This window comes from Mandrillus leucophaeus, unplaced genomic scaffold (genome assembly GCF_000951045.1).
Source record: "Mandrillus leucophaeus isolate KB7577 unplaced genomic scaffold, Mleu.le_1.0 Scaffold299, whole genome shotgun sequence".
In the NCBI taxonomy this organism is placed as follows: Eukaryota; Metazoa; Chordata; class Mammalia; order Primates; family Cercopithecidae; genus Mandrillus; species Mandrillus leucophaeus.
The window spans coordinates 4204577-4222210 of NW_012103131.1; the positions used below are offsets into that span (position 1 = coordinate 4204577).

A 17634-nucleotide genomic window follows, 5' to 3' on the forward strand; every position below is an offset into this window, starting at 1 on the left:
CCTTATTAACAGTATTTCACCAAAACAAGCAGCATTCCGCACAGCGGGGACCACAAAGTTTGGGAACATGCCTTCTCTGTTCAGTGTTTTCCCAATAATATACAGCCCTCGGAAGGAGTGTGTGCCTTCCAGTGATTATTTGTAAGTATTATTTTTCTCTTGCGGGGTGCTCTTGATATACAACTAGCAATTAATAAGGAAGTCGAAACAAATAAACTTCTTTCTTTAAAGGAGCCTGAAATCACACCAAAAATAACGCATAAACCCAACGCGGACTTCTGCAGAGGTTAGGGTTCTTGCTGTGGAGTCAGGCAACACCAGGAGGAGAGAGGCTGATGGAGTCAGAGGAAGATGAGGGGCTGATGTCAGGAGGAGGGCAGATTGATTCAGAGTGATGAGTAGAAAGCAGACACGAGGGGACACGTATTCTGTGTCGTCTCAAAGTCCTATTGATGTCTGCCTTGGAGATGGGCCTGATTCCCTGTCTCCATGCCCCACCCAGACTTCATCCTAGACTTAGCTCCTACCTCCCATCAGCCAGCGCATTCTCCCACCAGGGGGTTATTGAGTGCTTAGGCACGGCACTGAGACTGGCAAGCAAAATCAGATAGGCCTCTGCTCTTGTGGAACTTGTAGTTTGGATGGAGGAGCAAGTATTCATCAAATCCAAATCAACCTGAAAGCATGACTGCAACAGGCACAGTAGGGGAGAGAACAGTGGACACCACCGATTGGTCATGACATCGGGCTGGCTTCCAGAGGACATGCAGGTAAGGGGCTACAGGTCAGGTCGGTGAGGGTCATGGCCACTTAGCAGGATGGAATTCACCATCACGGGCAGGGATCCCGAAGCAGGAGGCACGTGGCGGCAGAGGGTGGGACAGAAAGGGAAGGAGACAGAGTGCGGGGTGCAGGGCCCAGGGCCTCGGGGCTTTTTGCACCACAATAAAAATGCTCCTTATTCCAAGAACAACTGGAAGGCATGGAAGGGTCTTAAGGTGGGGTGTTGTGGCCTGAGCAAGTCGTTCTGGCTGTAGGTGGACATGAGAATGAGGGAGGCACAGCTGGGCTATTGCAGGAGTCCAGGCCAGCATGGCAGCGGCAGAGAGAAGAGGCTTGCCCCAAAGATGATGAGGCGGCAAATCAGAGGGCCTTGGTCACGGTTGGACACTGCAGTGAGGGAAGGCAGAAAGACTCCAGGTTTCCGGCGTGGCTGGCAATGGCGGTGCCGTTGCTGACATGGAGCAGCATTCCTGAGTTCAGAGTGACGGCGGGCTCTAGGTTGGGGTTCGCTGGGCCCCCCGGCCTCCCTGGACCCAGTCTAGAGCTCAGATTTCTGCATTGCTCTGGGAAGTGAGTTCATGACTTGGATCTGATTCCTCTGCTTGATCCTGGGACCTCAGGAGCTCTGGATGGGGCTGGTCATGAGCCAGGGATGTGTGTGGGACCTGGACACCACCTCTTTCCACTGCACTCCACCCTACATTCCCAGTCACCCACCTGTGCCTCCTCTGAGGACCCTGTGTCCTCTTCCTGCAGCCCTGACACTGCCTGACTGGTGTCCACACGTGCCTCTCACCAAGCCACTAGGAGCCACGTCTCAATTTCCCGTCTTCCTGCCCCAGCAGGTCTCATTCTGCCCACTCCTCTACATCTTCTCTCTCCCCCTGCCAGGCCCTCCTGGTGAAAGGCCTAACATTGAGGTCCAGTATGACATGTGCCTTGACATCTGGGGAAAATGATGAGGTCCTCGGATGGCCCGTCATAATTCCTCTCCCATGCTGCTCCCTCAGATAAGCTCCCACAGCCAAACAGCCCTCCTTATCATGGGATCATAGGAACCCAAGGTCACCCCGCCCTCTTTTTACTACAAAGCCTGCCTCCCACAGACCCGATGTGTTCACACAGTTCCTCAGTGCAGTTCTCATGTAGCCCTGCAGGACACACGGAGCCCTCCTCCCTGGAGCTATGAGCATATGGGACCAATAAACAGCTGTTGACCTCAACTGCCCAGTGCTGGGTATCATGTGTGGGCATTTCCATCACACTAGAGCAGCAATCCCTCCCTCATCACCAGGGTGAAGAGGAGGCCATTAAAACAGCCTTCTATGGGATAACTTTACGCTGAGTAACTCTTAGACATGTGGGAATGACAATCACTTGGATGGACAAATATTACACCTTTATTTCTTAAAAACCCAGCAAACGCCAAAGACCCTGAGTGGTGGTTTTCACAGGGATGCTCATGATAACTTCTTGGGCTCCACACCTGTAGGCTCTGATGCTACAGGCCTGGGTGAGGCCTGGAGACCTATTTCTGCTCTAGGCTTGATCGCAGATTCAGATGCACCCCTCCAGTTGGGAACTGCTGCCAACTCAAAGCCATTTATCCTGCTCTGTGGTTGCAGGAAAATCTCGTCTCCGTGGCACATGGTGCGGGGTTGCTGCTCAGCCATCATATTCAGGTCTCTTAATGATATTTCCCCAGGAGATGCTCCTTCCAAGCAAAGAGAAGATCCAGTGCCAGATGCCTGTCTCTCAGACCTGATTCAGGTCTTTATCAGATCAGGATACTGACGCCCAAAGGTGCCCACCCTGACGCGCATGGCGAGGTGGAAGGGCTCAAACACTTCAGAGGGGAATTCAATGAAATCATGGGTAGGTTTCTTCATTCCACTCTTCTGAGAATGAGACATGGACTGTGCCCCGCATGTCTACCCCAGTGTCTGATTTCCTCACATCTGGATGAAGTCTTCTTGCCAACTGCCTTGGTACATAAGAGGCAGGAACTGAGCATTCATGCCTTTGAAAGGAAGCTGTAAAATCTGGCTGATTCATTCCTGTCTGACACAAAGCTATATAGACTGCAAAATCTGCAGTTGAGCTCTTTTCGTGTACAGCATTTTACCAATTATTTTTTAAATTAGATTATGTTACCAGGTGACAGGCAAAGGCAAAATTAGAGGCAGAAACACATACGGGGGGAAAGAGTTGCTTATTGCACTATTTATGGGTGATTGCAACAAAATTGGGGGTCAAGGCCCAGGGAGCCACGAAGCAGAGTCGAGGATGGCACAGGAGCACAGCGGCTCTTCATAAGAGGGCACCCAGGTGTCACGCAGCCCCAGTGGCAAGGGCCGGTTGGTCTGTTTTCTCTCTAATAACATCCTACCCAAGCAGGCACAACAGACTCAAATGCATCTCCTTATGTCCTCCACAGGAAGCAGGAGTAAATGCGTTTTATTCTTCAGTGATCCGAAAAGCAGCGCTGCCTTTTTCCACTGCCGCTGTGCACAGCAGGGTGGATGCTAGCTGGAGAAAACACCAAGCAGACCCCATCCAAGCCACTTCTAGGGGAGCCTCTGTCCCTCTCGACAAGGGAAGCTGAGGAGCAGGTCAGGAGCCTGTTGCTCAAAGCACTTGAAAAAATCTTGAAGAGCAGAAAGGCAGATGTTTTCCCCGTGGGGTTCTCGGTCACTCACACGCTGATTCCCCCCCTGCTCTGGCTTGTCTGGGAGGGTGAAGTGAGAGCCTCTGAAGGAGAAATGGCTCCAATGGCTTCTTCAGACAAATTATGCCATTCAAGCTATTGAACCACTTCTCCCTGCGGATCCCTGAGCTTGGAAATACAGAGATGAGTAAAACAAGGTCCCTACACTCAGAGCCCGCGGTTCTGGAGGGAAAAAGGATGAGTCAGCAAGGTCACGTGAAAGGATTGTGGCTGTGGTTGTGCAATGGACAAAAGGCCCTTGAGAGACCGGGCGTGGGGTGGGGCAGGTTGAATCAAGTTTCAGTCAAAAGAAAGGGTTTTATCAACAGAAACATATAGAAGGGTTTTCAGACAGAAGAGTCTCTGGACAAGGAGAGAGACAGGCAAGAGCTGGGTGCAGGGTGCTTGCAAGGCCGTGGACCTGGAGAAAAACCCAGAAGGATAAATCAGACTCTGAAGGGGAAAGGCACTGAATGCTATGCCAGGGAGCTTATATTTTGTCCTCTGGGGACTGATGTGATTTTTGACCAGAGAAGTTGCATTGATTGGAGACACTCTTATAAATTGTTAAATACATGGATTCTCCCATGGGCAGGGAGGAATCTATGAGAAGGAAGCGGATGGAGTGAGGTACAATCAAAGAGTTTCTGTATCAAAAGATAATCCACACACTGAAATTCCAACAATTAGAGGCTTCCTAAAAACCAGGTGTTTCAGGGAAAGCAAACAGATAAATGTGGTGTCCCTCCTATACCTCGTTCCCAGAGAAACTGCATTTACAAGTGGCTTCTTCTGGAAAAGAAAATGCATGTAACTCACACCAGGTTCTGGGGTGTTTGTAAGGGATCCTAGAACAAACCTTCCTTGAATCATGACGAAGGGTATGGGGTTTATTGGGGGGCAACTAATGGTTTAATTCAGTACTAATGAAATAGAAACTATTGTTATGAAGGAAACAAATCACTGCTTTTGTAAAATCTGGAATAAAAGAACAATCATCCTCAAGTTTAAACTCATCAATCAAAGTTTAAGTTGTAAAGGTCAGGTTTACTTGATCAGGAGGAAGAAAATTCCATGCCCTCTGGCCCTGCCTTTTTCCCTAAACCAAGTGAATTGGTAATTAAAAGTTCCAAGTGACCTTCATCATTTCCCCCTCTATTTACATTTCCCCTAAATGATTTCCCCAGAAATGGCTGAACCAGACACCTGACTTCCAATCATTGTCAATCCACAGACCAAGTAGTCTCATGGGCAGACAGGTAGCACGGTGACGGGGAAATGTGACAAAATATTTTTGTAACATGCAGAATGGGGATTTGAAAGGGACTTTCTACCTCTGTCTGATTTTAAAAACAGATGTGAGTTTGGACAGAACAGTCACCCTTCCTACTTTTGTTTTCTCCTTTCGTGTTCAGATCCTATTAATCATAGTAAACTAACCTTTTAAACAGGCCAACAGATTTTAAAGGCCCTGCCAGGAGGACAGTTTAACCACCCTTCCAAGTCCTGGAATTTCCAGTGACTGAGGAAGTGAATAGCTTCATTGTGAAAGTGAAGGATGCAAAAATGAAAATTCAGAGACGACATTCAGTTCCGATTTCCTGCTTGGGCTCTATATAGCCTGTTTGGAACAAATAGCCCACTGATGGAGCTGCTGCTGGAGGCTACCACCCGCATCACTGAAGTTTAGAGCAGCTTCATAAAGATCACAGCACCCAAAAGCACCCTTGTCTAAGAGCAAACCAAGAAATGAGGAAGTGGAAGGACTGTTCCAAAGACAAAATGCTAACTGATGGCAAGGTCAACGTGGGCACTACATATGTCAATTGAAAAGACAAAACCCTGACGTCTGCTCTGTGGTTTTCAGGACAGTGCTCCTCTTCCCACCTCACACATGTGGTTCCTCCTGGTTTTGCAGTCCCATCCTCTTCCCAACTCATATCTTCTCTCCCGCTGTAATCTCAGCCATTCTCATGGTTTGTCATACCACCCTCGTGTACACCGTGATGATATCAAGATCTACAATGCTGATCTACAACCCTGACCTGGCTCCTGATCTCTACGCCATGCTGCCAGCTGCTTCCTGGGCATCTGGAGCAGATGAGGCCATACTGACCTCTCACACATAGAGTTTCCAAACACCACAAACTCAGGATCCTCCCACTAGCACCCCGCTAACCCCATAAACCTCCTGGATCCTGAGTTCCCTACCTAATGAATGACAGCACTGTCTGTCCAGGAACATCTTTAACTTTCCCCTTATCCCAACAGCATGCAAATAATTTGACTAATTTCTAGGGCTCCAAAAGTTCTAGCGACTATAGCCACTGCCCCAGCTAAACCCACATTACCTGCCACCTGGAATATCACAACAGAGTTGTCTTCCTAGTGCTTGGATCAGATAGTGTATTCCAGCAACTTCAAAATATTTCATTGTTCCTCTTTGCCTACCTAATAAATACAGGTAAGAAGGCTGATTTATTTTGTCTTGATGCCATTGAAAAGCTTTCTAACAATCCCCGCTGTGTGAGCATGCCACGGGCTACCTTAAAACAGAGTGAGTCCCCTGTCCCTGGAGTTTACTATGTGGCCAGGCCACTCCGCAGGGGCTTCCACATTCTTACATGGGGATGATGAAGAGGGGTTTAAAACATCAGACGTCTCAAAGAAGCTGGACAGAAGGACCTCTGTGGCCCCTCCCTAGATGAAGATTCTATGTGCCTACTTATGCCTTTTGAGACATACGCATGGCCCATGGATTCCTTCTAGAACATTGCCCCACTAGCCCATCACCCCCAGGATTGGGTCTCTGGAAGTTGTGCATCTAATATCTGACCTTGCCTCCTGACTGATGATCAGGTCAGGGTGCGCCTGACCCAGCAGTTCCAGGTAAGGGCCCGCACGCTCTTGCTGCCAAGGCCCAAGTAGCAACCTTGGTTCCTGTCTTTCTGCAACCCAGTGCCTCATCCTCCCATGAAGTTCACTGGTTTCCTTGCAACAGTTTCCCTTTGTCTACAATAGTGGGTTTCTGGTCTCCAAACCCAGAGTTTGACCTAAAACTCTGTTCTCTGAGTTTCCCAAAGCCACTGAGAGGGCTAAGAAAGATGTCATCCTTGTCCCAGGCCCTTCTGATGAGCATGGAAACAAGGGCTTTAGTCCTGAGCTAAACTCCCTATGCTTTCCTGAGGGAGAAAGGCCGGCCATGGAGAGCCCAGAGGGCACGGGTGGCTGCTTAGCCCTCCTTTTGTAGAAGAGGTGCAACTGGACTCCCTCCTTGACCAAACCTCAGCCAGGCTCCTCTGGGCCCTCTTCTTGACTAGGCCTCACCCTTGGCCTGTTAAGCCCAGTTTTAGGGTTAGTGAGAATCGCTCTGAGCCCAGGATTAGTGAGTTCCTGCAAAGCCAGTTTAGGCAGAATGCCCCCCATCCTTGATGGCTAATCATGTCCGTCTCCCCCCGCTTGGATACTAAGTTCCTCTTTGTAATTTTCCATCAGCTGAGTTCCTCGCTCTGCCTTTTGGCCGTAAACCTCCAGCTGCCCTTGCTGTACTCAGAGCTGAGCTTAGTCCTGCGCTGAAGGCTCTCTCCTCCACTGCAGAACTCCAGTAAAATCTGTCTTACCATTTTAAACAAGTGCCCAGTGCAATTTCTCTTAAACAGATGGAAACAACCTTGCGGGAAGACACAGAGAATGTGAGAGGGTGCCTTGGAGAATCAGCCCTGCCGGGAAGCGTGAAACCCATTTAGGTCTGACTCCTTGCCTTCTACTAGAATATACTCAAGGTTTAGGACTGCCTTTAAGTGTCCTTCTGTAATCTGCACTTTGACAATATTGACAGACTAAAAAAAGGATACAAAGCCAAGAGTTCTGTCTCCCTCCCAACCCAGGGTTGCTTGAGCAATTTCCCTGCTGCCTGCACCATTAACCTCTAGCCTCGGGCCAGCATGGAATTGGTTCCTAAGCCATTAAAGTGCTCAGGCCCTCTCCAGTAGGCATCCACTGTGGAAGTGCCCAGTCCTAAGATAAAGAGGACCAAGGCATCCACATTTAAGTCACCAGGTCTCATTGATGTCACAGCCACCTCTGAGTGCTCTGAGGAAAACATGGCACTCTTCTCAGTGTCCCCAAACTCCCTCTGGGATGCAAGTAGCCAGACATGTTTTGGGAGCCTGCCTTTGCTGTTCAGACCACAGTAAGTGTCTGCAGATGGATTCGTGTTCTCACTACAGGCAATTTCTGGGCTAAGTTTTCAAAAAGTTCAAACTAAGTATCTGTCACTACTAAAAAGCTGGAGGTTGGGTGTGGTGGCTCATGCCAGTAATCCCAACACTTTGGGAGGCTGAGCTGAGCAGATCACTTGAACCAAGGAGTTTGAGACCAGGTGAGGCAACATGGCAAGATCCCCTCTCTACCAAAAAAAAAAAAAAAAAAAAAAAAATAGCTGGGCATGGTGGTGCGTGCCCATAGTCCCAGCTACTTGGGAGGCTGAAGTGGGAGGATCGCTTGAGCCCAGGAGTTCAAAGCTGTAGTGAGTCATGATAGCACCACTGCACTCCAGCCTGGGTGACAGAATGAGACCCTTTAAAAAAAAAAAAAAAAAAAAAAGAACAAGCTGTAACCCACGCTGCTTCGGGACTTCCAGAAAGGATTAAATATGAAAACTGGTTTCAAGTAGTGTTTTTGTCTTGGGTTGACTGTGTCAGTTATGGAAAGGAATTCAGGTTCCTGATATCTTTGCTATAGGCAGGTGGTGAAGAGAAGACATAAATGTATCTATGTGTGTGTACATGTATACATACATGCATATATATCCACATCCACATACATACAAACACACACATAATCACATGCACTTTTCATCTGTAGTGGCTCATCTGCCATATTTATAAATTAAAATTAAAATGAGGATTAAAAAATAAAATTGTGACATTAAAGCATTCTTTTAGAATTGAATTTTGCTAGTCTCTGAATGGAAATAGTCTATTAACCCAGTAGTCTTATTACAGTTCCATCAGAACATTGGACTAAATCCGTAGGATTTCGCTCACAAAGGGTGGGGCAGGGGAGCTGGTTTTCACATCATTTATGTTAACAAACTTAATAAAAGTGATGAACTGTAACCATCTCACCTAGTGTTTTTACAGTTTAGTGGCTGAGAATGGAAGCTTTATAAAAATGATTTATGAATGCACATATCCTGCCTATATTTAAATTGCATCCACTTTGTTCTGAGAATATTCGTATTTGTCCCATTACTCATCCCTGGGGGAGCCCTGCTGCATGCTGGCCTGACCCACATGCTCTGCACTCTGCAAGGAGCTCAGGTTCCACAGGCGCCCCTGAAGCCACTGCTGCCCCTGTGACATCTTAGTCTCAAGGCCTGGCTGTTTAGACATTCACACCAGCTTCAAATCTTGTCAGAGCCACTGAGCTATCATCTCACATTTGGGGGAAAACTAGGCTTAAAAGTACACTCTATTATTAATAAAAATAAAAGAGAGAGAGAGAGTAAATAAAGGCTTGAAAGGGAAGCCTGCCTGGGCAGACCCCAGTCCTTTACCTGCATTCGAAAGACTTTCATTTCTTTCCCAGGCAGAATGATCGTTGGGGGATGAGAAGAGTCGACTGTGGATCTAGAAAACAAACAGAAACATTTCCCAATTTCATGTTTTGATTTGCCAGATATATAATCTTTAATAATGTACATTTTTTAAAATCAGGAACATCCTGGAATTTCTCAATTCTCCCAAGAAACAGCTATAGATTGTAATGAGGATGTACTTCCATTTTCTCCTGGGTTACCTCTATCAATGAATAAAACCAATGAATAAAAAGGTTTCTGAGGATTTCAAAATGCACAGGAAGGGAGGGAGGGAGGGAGGAAGGGAAACTAGAAAAATTCAGCCAACATTGATTTTGCCGTGGATTTTGTTAGCAGATCAAGGAACCACATCTAATATTTCTCTTCTAGCCCATCACAGTGCTGAATGGGTGCTGGGCTGAAGCTGGACATTCAATAAATATTGGTAAATTGATTAGCTATGAGCCATCCAATTTCAGGCCTTTAGGACCCAGTGAAAATAAGCAGAATGTGTAGGAAACTATTATGTTGTCTGCAGGTATGACTGTTTGTTGACTTTTTCTGCCAAACGGTAAAGATTTCTTTTGTAATTTTATTCTCAAAGCAGTTTGCTGTGGGTGAGATTTTCGGCTCTGATTTCTGACTTTAATGATACTCCAGATTATCTCATTCCATACTGGGTTTGCCCTATCCCCATCGTCCTTTGGAATATCCTGTGTCCTCGCCCCAAAGCTGGAGAGCAACTGTGCTGATGGTCCTGTCATCATCTTGGCATGACTTGAAGGGGCAACACATTCCTAGAGCACGAGCTGGGCTGTCATCGTGGGCCTCAGTTCATGCCCCAGTCCAGAAGCTGAGTTAAACTTTTTGGTGTTCAGTTCCCATTATCGGCCCCTTCTTACCCCCTGCATCTGGGCAACCAGTTCTGGGGTTGCAGTGGGGAATCTGTAGTCAAGAAATTCTTCCATCCCAAGGAGAAGTCTGGCTTCCCCCCGACCCCATAGTGAAAGAGAAAGAATGGGGTGGGACAGGGACCTAGCCTGAGCTGAGATCCACAGAGTTATTTGCTACCATCTCTGCCCCTCCTCATGGCCCAACTCAGCCACCACCAATCAGTCATGTGATTATTAATTGTAATAAGTGCTGAAAATTATTGAGACTTCACATACACTGGTTATGTATGCTCAGTGCTTTACATACATCCTCTCATTGAATTCTCCCAACTCTCAGAAAGGTATGCTTCTTTTAGCTCCACCGTGAAAGCTCAGAAAGCTAAGGCTTCAGTTTAGTAACAGGCCAAGGTCACCCAGCTGGATGTGATGGAGCCAGGAAATCAGATCGGGCCAGTTAGACCCAACACGCTAGCTTTTAGCCCGTGTGTTCCAAATGTTGTTGTTGTTACTAAGTGCTGTGGTCTAAATGTGTCCCCCAAAATTCATGTGTTGGCAACTTCATCCCCAATGCAACAGTGTTGAGGGTGGGGCCTAGTGGGAGGTGTTTAAGTCATGAGGGCTCTGCCTCACGAATGAATCAATGCTGCTGTTTTTAAAATGACTTATAGGAGTGGGCTTGCTCTCTTCTGCCATGGTGGTTTTTTTTTTTTTTTTAAATCAGGAACATCCTGGAATTTCTTCGTTCTCCCAAGAAACAACTACAGATTGTAACGAGAATGTACTTCCATTTTCTCCTGGGTTACCTCTACCAGTGAATAAAAGGAAGGTGTTTGAGGATTTCAAAATGCACAGGAAGGGAAGGAGGGAGGAAGAAGCAAGAAGGCTCTTACCAGATGCAAGTACCTTGATCTTGGACTGCCCAGCCTCCAGAACTGTGAGAAGCAAATTTCTGCTCTTTATAAATTACACAATCTCAGATGGTCTGTTATAGCAGCACAAAGAAGACTAAGACACTAAGTATCATTATTTGGCTATTTGACTATATCTGGCAATACTTATATAGCCATTATACTTCTATATATCCTTTTCTCAGACTTAGCATAGATGCATCATGGGAAATACTGGATAATGCATAAAAATTTTCAGGGAAGGAAATAAAAGTGCTGCAACATTGTATATGGGGCTGGAAAATAATTTAAATCTTAAGTCTGTCAGAAGCAGCAAGTTATCTCTCCAGTGCTTCACAGCAGTCAGGTAGATCTGGAGGCTGTTTTGGAGGTGGAGGGATGCAGAGAGAAACTGGCATAGAGGAAATTTTAAGCTTCTTCTCTCCTGGGTTGTGGTCTTGTGTGGTTCTTTTAAGAACGATTGTTATGCATATTTTTAATGTAACTCTATCAAGTCTAGCAAGTTAATTAACCTGGAATGTGACAACACAGAATTAATTTTCACTTGAAAATCTCCTGATGCACCATGCAATTGTTAGTCAAGAGCCCCAGCCTTGCCATTAAGTAACAAACACTGAAGTGCTTCAGTTTGGATCACATATGATCTCTCTCTCTCTCTCTCTGTCTCTCTCTCTCGACTCAGCAATTCACAAAGGATGGCAAATTGACTAAGACCCACAGCCTTCTGCAAATGCCTGGCTTCTCCAAAGCCTAGAACCATGTTCCACAGGCTGTGGGCACTATTGATTCAAGAATTTTCAACAATGGGGTGATTCAGGAACTTCTTTCATCAGCTGGACCTCGGGTCTCAGCCCCATCACAACATCCTGGAAAGACCTGCCGTGGTCTCTACTTTCTGCTGGTTTCTCACTGTAATCCTTTCACGCAGAAGAGCAACACTTTCCATTGCCATTAGGGTAAAGTATGATGAGGGCCCTGATGGTGCCCCTGCTCATCTCTGTGACATCACTCACTGGGCACCTCTTTCCTGCCACACACTCTATGAGCTCCCCTCATCCCCTCGATTGGTTAAACGCTCACCCACCACAGGGCCGTAGCACGCGTTGTCCTATTTGCATAACACGTCTCCCTGGTCCTTCTGAAGCTCGGCTCACATGAGCTGCCCACAGGATTGTCTCTCCTGACATTACCTTCAAACCAAAATCAGGTTTCTGATGTACAAGCTCCTGCAGAAGCATTCCTTTTCCTTCAGAGCACTTGCCTCGGTTTGTAAATACACACTGATGCATGTGAATCTACAACTGACATCTGCATCTTCCCTCAACCATAACCCCAGTGAGAAGAAAGTTGTTGGCCTCGCTTGCTAATGGATTCCTCCTCGCCCAACCAGGTCTGCCTCACCCTGAGACCTAGAGGTTGCTGGGAGCAGGACCTACCTGTATATCTCTGGTGTCCAGCACCATGGTGGGTGTTAATGAGAAACGCAGTGGATGTTTGCAGAAGAAAGAAGAGGAGAAAAGATGGAAGGAAGGAAGTAGTAAGGGAAAAGATAGAGAAGGAGCTTGGGAGGGAGTGGGGGCATAGGGGAGGAGGAAAACAGGGGAGGGGAGGGGAGAGGGAGGGAAAGGGCGGAGTTCCTGATCAAGGTTTGGAGTTAACAGGAGACACCGGCCTCTGGCCTGCAATGCCTGGGATTTATGTGGCACTCTTTCTACACGTGGAAATATTTTCCCCAATAAACCAAAGGTTGACGCCAATTTTTACTGTTTACTACTCTGAGGGAGAGCCTGATCAGCCTTCACTATTTCATGAGTGATCATTAAGTGACTCCTAACTCAGTCCTTTCAAGACTGTGTCTCCCTTAAGTCTCTGAAGCCATTAGGGTGTTATTTAGTGACTGGAAACAGTTTACCAAAGCCACACAATGGGAAAAAGATTTAAGAACCATTTCTCACCTCTGTTCCCAGTGACTCATGGGCCTGATTTAAGCCTGGGATCACGTGAGGAGCTATCATTGTATGAGGGCAATTAATCCTCACAGGATCGTTCTAACAACTCTGTGACAGAGGCATGATCACTATTATTTCCACTTTATGGAAAGTGAGGCACAAAGAGGGTAAGTAACTTGCCCAAAGTCACACCCCCCTAGTAATTGAGTAAAGGACCCCAAATTGGAACCCATGCTATTAGAATCAGTCCTAGGGAATAGAAAACTAAGATTAGGATCAAGTACCGTAAGAAAATCATGACTTTCCTTGATAGAGTGGAATGCCCCAGCTTGCAAAGCTCTGATACTCACATGACTTCATTTTAACTCTCTGAAGTCCCTGAAAGGTGGTGGCTAGGACACATAGATTTTTAAATATATATATAACAAAACTCAGGCCCAGAAAGGATAAGAAACCTAAGTGTCCAAGAACAAGAAAATGGTGGCTCTGTCACCTACACCAGCCCTCCTGACCCTGGTCCAGCCTTCCTTCCACCACCCCCCAACACCACCAGCCACTTCACAGGTACAACCCTGCCAGACCTGCCCTGCAGAAATTCTGTGGTCAAGCCTGGTATCTGCTAAGACAATAGTAACATCAACATCACATTGATCTATGAATTCCATCCGTAGCCAGAAGCAGTGCTCCCATGAGCTCTGACTAAACATTGTAGGTGCCATAATAGTAGAACCTTCCGTATATGTAAGACTAAATGCTTTACAAAGCAACTCCTACATTCTCTCACTTGTTCTCCCAAATCCTGCCATCATAGCTGGGCTCAAATGAGTGAATATTTTACTGTTTTTGTTGTTTCCTGACTCTCCCTTCGAGATATCCAAGTACTCACCATGGATCCATAGACCCTAATCTGCAATGCTAACATGCATAAAGCTCTGTAGTCTGAGAGTTTTTCTCCCTCGGTTTGTAGCAAACTATTCTGAGAGCAAAACCTTACCTGAACTAACCTAAGGCTATTTATGATATTAATTTATTCCATTGAGTGTGAATATTCATACATGTTATTAATTAAGCTTAATTACAGAGTTCTCCCTCAGATCCTGATGGAGTTGCTGCACAATATTATCTTTTTAAAATCCAAAAAAAAATTTATTGTTGAATCACATCTGATCCCAAAAGTTTGGGATGGAGGATTGTCAATCAGTATTGTGGACATTTGATGAATATTCATCACCGGCTTCTGGGTGAGGGTTTTCCATATACCCCCTCATCCAGCCCTAATTTATCTCAACCTCCATTCGGCAGACATTCTCCTGCATTTAATAGACAGGGACACTGAGGTATGGAGAGATTAGGTAATTTGCTCTTGGTCACGGAGGTACTAAATGCCAGAGCCACGATTCAGCAGCATTTTTAACTCCTACACCAAGTGCTTAGACCTTCCCTTCTCCAACTAGAATGCAATGTATGTGCGTGCACGTGTGTGTGTGCATGTGTGTGTGTATGTGGGGGTGGTTGGGGTAGGTAGAGATGGCTCCTGAGCTTTGTAAAGCATTAAGCAAGCAGAACAGGGACAGAAACATTATACACAGCAGGAAAGAAGAGAGGGGAGAAAACAGCTGAGGATTTCCCAGGGTCTACACAGAACCCTGCTGCCAGTACCCTCCCCCACTAACTTTGCCTCTCTGGACATGTGCGTGGTTTGCAGAGAAAACAGAGGAGACATCCCAAGTCTACTTGGATCCTAAGGAGACAAAGACCAAAGGTGGATTTTTGGCTGCATCTTCCCTTTAAGATAAAGATAGACATTATTGGAGTCCAAAGAAAAGAGGACTATCTCTTTTCAGCATCTGAATGTCTCCTCCAAGGGATGTAGGAGGTTCCACTAGAGGGCAGACAGCACGTGCGATGGATGGTTCCAGGTTGGACTGCTGATTTGTTGGTGAGCACAGACTCTAGTGGGGATGGTATGATATATACTCTCTACCGCTAATCTAGATGCAAGATTGATCTTTGCCAGTGTTGCATGTTTTTATTCAATCTTCTGAACTCTTCTGCAACCATAATTAATGTCAGATCAGTTTATGGATCAACAGTGTATTTTCTGGTTAATGCAACCTTGCACCTATAATAACTCAAAACTGAGATATATCGCTCTACCATGATTCCCTGTTCATGCTTCATCTCTTCATGTTTACATCTGGTTTAACTTTTTCTAATCTAAAATAAATCAGCATGAAAAGCATTAGATTTTTCATTTAGATTCTCAATTGCCTTTTATTACCGAGATAATATTCCTTATCTGATTGCAAATGGTAGGATTGTTCCCTTGTTAGGATCTGAATGAGGATGCCGCAGTTCAATCTATCTGTCTCTCCTTGTTTCTCCTTCACTTTTGTTTTCAAGGGTGGTGGCTGGTGGGGTTCTGATTTGAAAATGAGATGAATCAGGATGTAAAGTGGATATATTATTCCTACTATTTCTGCTCTTGGAGGCACAAGGAGGAAGACAGCCTCCCCTGGCTGTCTAACGAGATGTGGTCTGCAGAGCGTTCACTCTTCATTTTCCCACCAGGTGACTTCAGCTCCCTGTGTGTTTGCAGGTATAAGTGAGAGCAGCAAGGACGAAGCACTTGGCTGGAGATTTCTATGCAAACATCAGCCATGAAGGGAGAACGACGCTAAAATATAGGCATGTTAATTACCCAATTACCAAGTCAGATTTAGTTGAACTATTTTGTATATGAAAAAGGAAGATTTCCCTGGATTCATTAAGTATTCCTTTCAGCATGTTATATTATGTTTCTTATCATTTGTAACATTTTCTCCTTATAGGCATACCTCAGAGATATTGGGGGTTCGGTTGCAGACCACCACAATAAAGCAGATATCACAATAAAGCAAACCACATGAATTTTTTGGCTTCCCAGGAGATAGAAATGTTGTTTACACTGTATTGTATTCTATTAAAGGTGTATTATGTCAAAAACATGTACATACCTTAATTTTAAAATACTTATTGCTAAAACAAAAATTCTAATGATCTGAGCCTTCAACAAGTTGCAATCTTTTTGCTGGTAGAGGGTCTTGCCTTGGTGTTGACAGCTGCCAGCTGATCAGGGTAGTGGTTGCTAAAGGCTGGAGTGGCGGTCGCAATTCCTTAAAATAAGACAACAATGAAGTCTGCTGCATCAATTGACTCTTCCTTTCATGAAACAGTTCTCTGTAGCATGTGACGTTGTTTGGAGGCATTTCACCTGCAGTAGAACTTCTTTCAACTTTGGAGGTAATCCCCTCAAACCTCGCCACTGCTCTATCAACAAGTTTATAGAATATTCTAAGTCCTTTGTTGTCATTTCAACAATGTCCATAGAATCTTCACCAGGAATAGTTCCATCTCAAGAAACAATTTTCTTTGTTGCTTCATAAGAAGTGACTTCTCATCCATTAAAGTTTTATCATGAGATTACGGCAATTCAGTCACATCTTCAGGCTCCACTTTTAATTCAAGCTGTCTTGCTATTTCTACAACATCTTCAGTTACTTCCTCCACTGAAGTCTCGAACCCCTCAAAGTCATCCATGAGGGTTGGAATCAACTTCTTCCAAACTCCTGCTAATGTGCTATTTTGACTTCCTTTCATGGATCATGAATGTTCCTAATGGCATCTAGAATGGTGAATCTTTTCCAGAAGGTTATCAATTTGCTTTGCTCAGATTCATCAGCAGAATCACTCTCTATGGCAGCTATAGCCTTAGGAAATGTATTTCTGAAATAATAAGGCTTGAATGTTGAAATTACTTCTTGATCTATGGGCTGCAAAATGGATGCTGTGTTAAACATGAAAACAACATTAATCTTCTTGTACATTTCCATTAGAGCTCTTGGGTGACCAGGTACATTGTCAATGAACAGTAATATTTTGAAAGGAATCTTTTTTTTTTTTTCCTAAGCAGCAGGTCTTAACAGTGGGCTTAAAACAGTCAATAAACCATGCTGTAAATAGCTTTGCTGTTATGCAGGCTTTGTTCTTCCATTTATAGAGCACAGACAGAGTAGGTTCAGCATTATTCTTAACGGTCCTCGGATGTTCACAATGGGAAATGAGCATTGGCTTCAACTTAAGTCACCAACTTCATTATCCCTAACAAGAGTCAGCCTGTCCTGTGAAGCCAGGCATTAACTTTACCTCCCTAACTATGAAAGTTCTAGAAGGCATCGTCTTCCAGTAGAAGGCTGTTTAGTCTCCATTGAAAATCTGTTGTTTATCCACCTTCATCAGTTATTTTTTGGATAACTTGCAGCAGCTTCTACATCAGCGTTTGCTGCTTCACCGTGCACTTTGATATTACAGAGACAGCTTATTTCTTTAAACCTCATAAACCAACCTCTGCTAGCTTCAAACTTCTTTTCTGTATCTTCCTCACCTCTCTCAGCCTTCATAGAATTATGGCTGGATTAGGCTTTGGCTTAAGGGAATGTTGTGGCTGGATTGATCTTCTATCCAGACCACTCAAACTTTCTCCATATCAGCAATAAAGCTGTTTTACTTTCTTATCATTTGTGTGTTCACTGGAGTAGCACTTTTAATTTCCTTCAAGAATTTTTTTCCTTTGCATCCACAACTTGGCTAACTGTTTGGTGCAAGAGGCCCGGCTTTCAGCCTGACTGGGCTATTGACATGTCTTCCTCGCTAAGCTTAATCATTTCTACACTAATCATTTCTAGGCATAATCATTTCTAGCTTTTGATTTAAAGCAAGAGACGTGAACGCTTCCTTTCACTTTTACACTCAGAGGCCATTGTAGGCTTAATTA

At 45.2% G+C, this 17634-nt stretch overlaps 1 protein-coding gene across 1 annotated transcript in view; it reads right to left on the reverse strand.

The window, feature by feature from the left end:
* Positions 1-17634, reverse strand: part of LOC105544154 (chromosome unknown open reading frame, human C10orf90) — a 247403-nt gene that overhangs the window by 213387 nt on the left and 16382 nt on the right. Inside the window, exon 2 of the mRNA XM_011986442.1 lies at positions 9051-9123. Coding sequence (XP_011841832.1) covers positions 9051-9123 — 73 coding nt within the window. The remainder of the gene's footprint in view (positions 1-9050; positions 9124-17634) is intronic.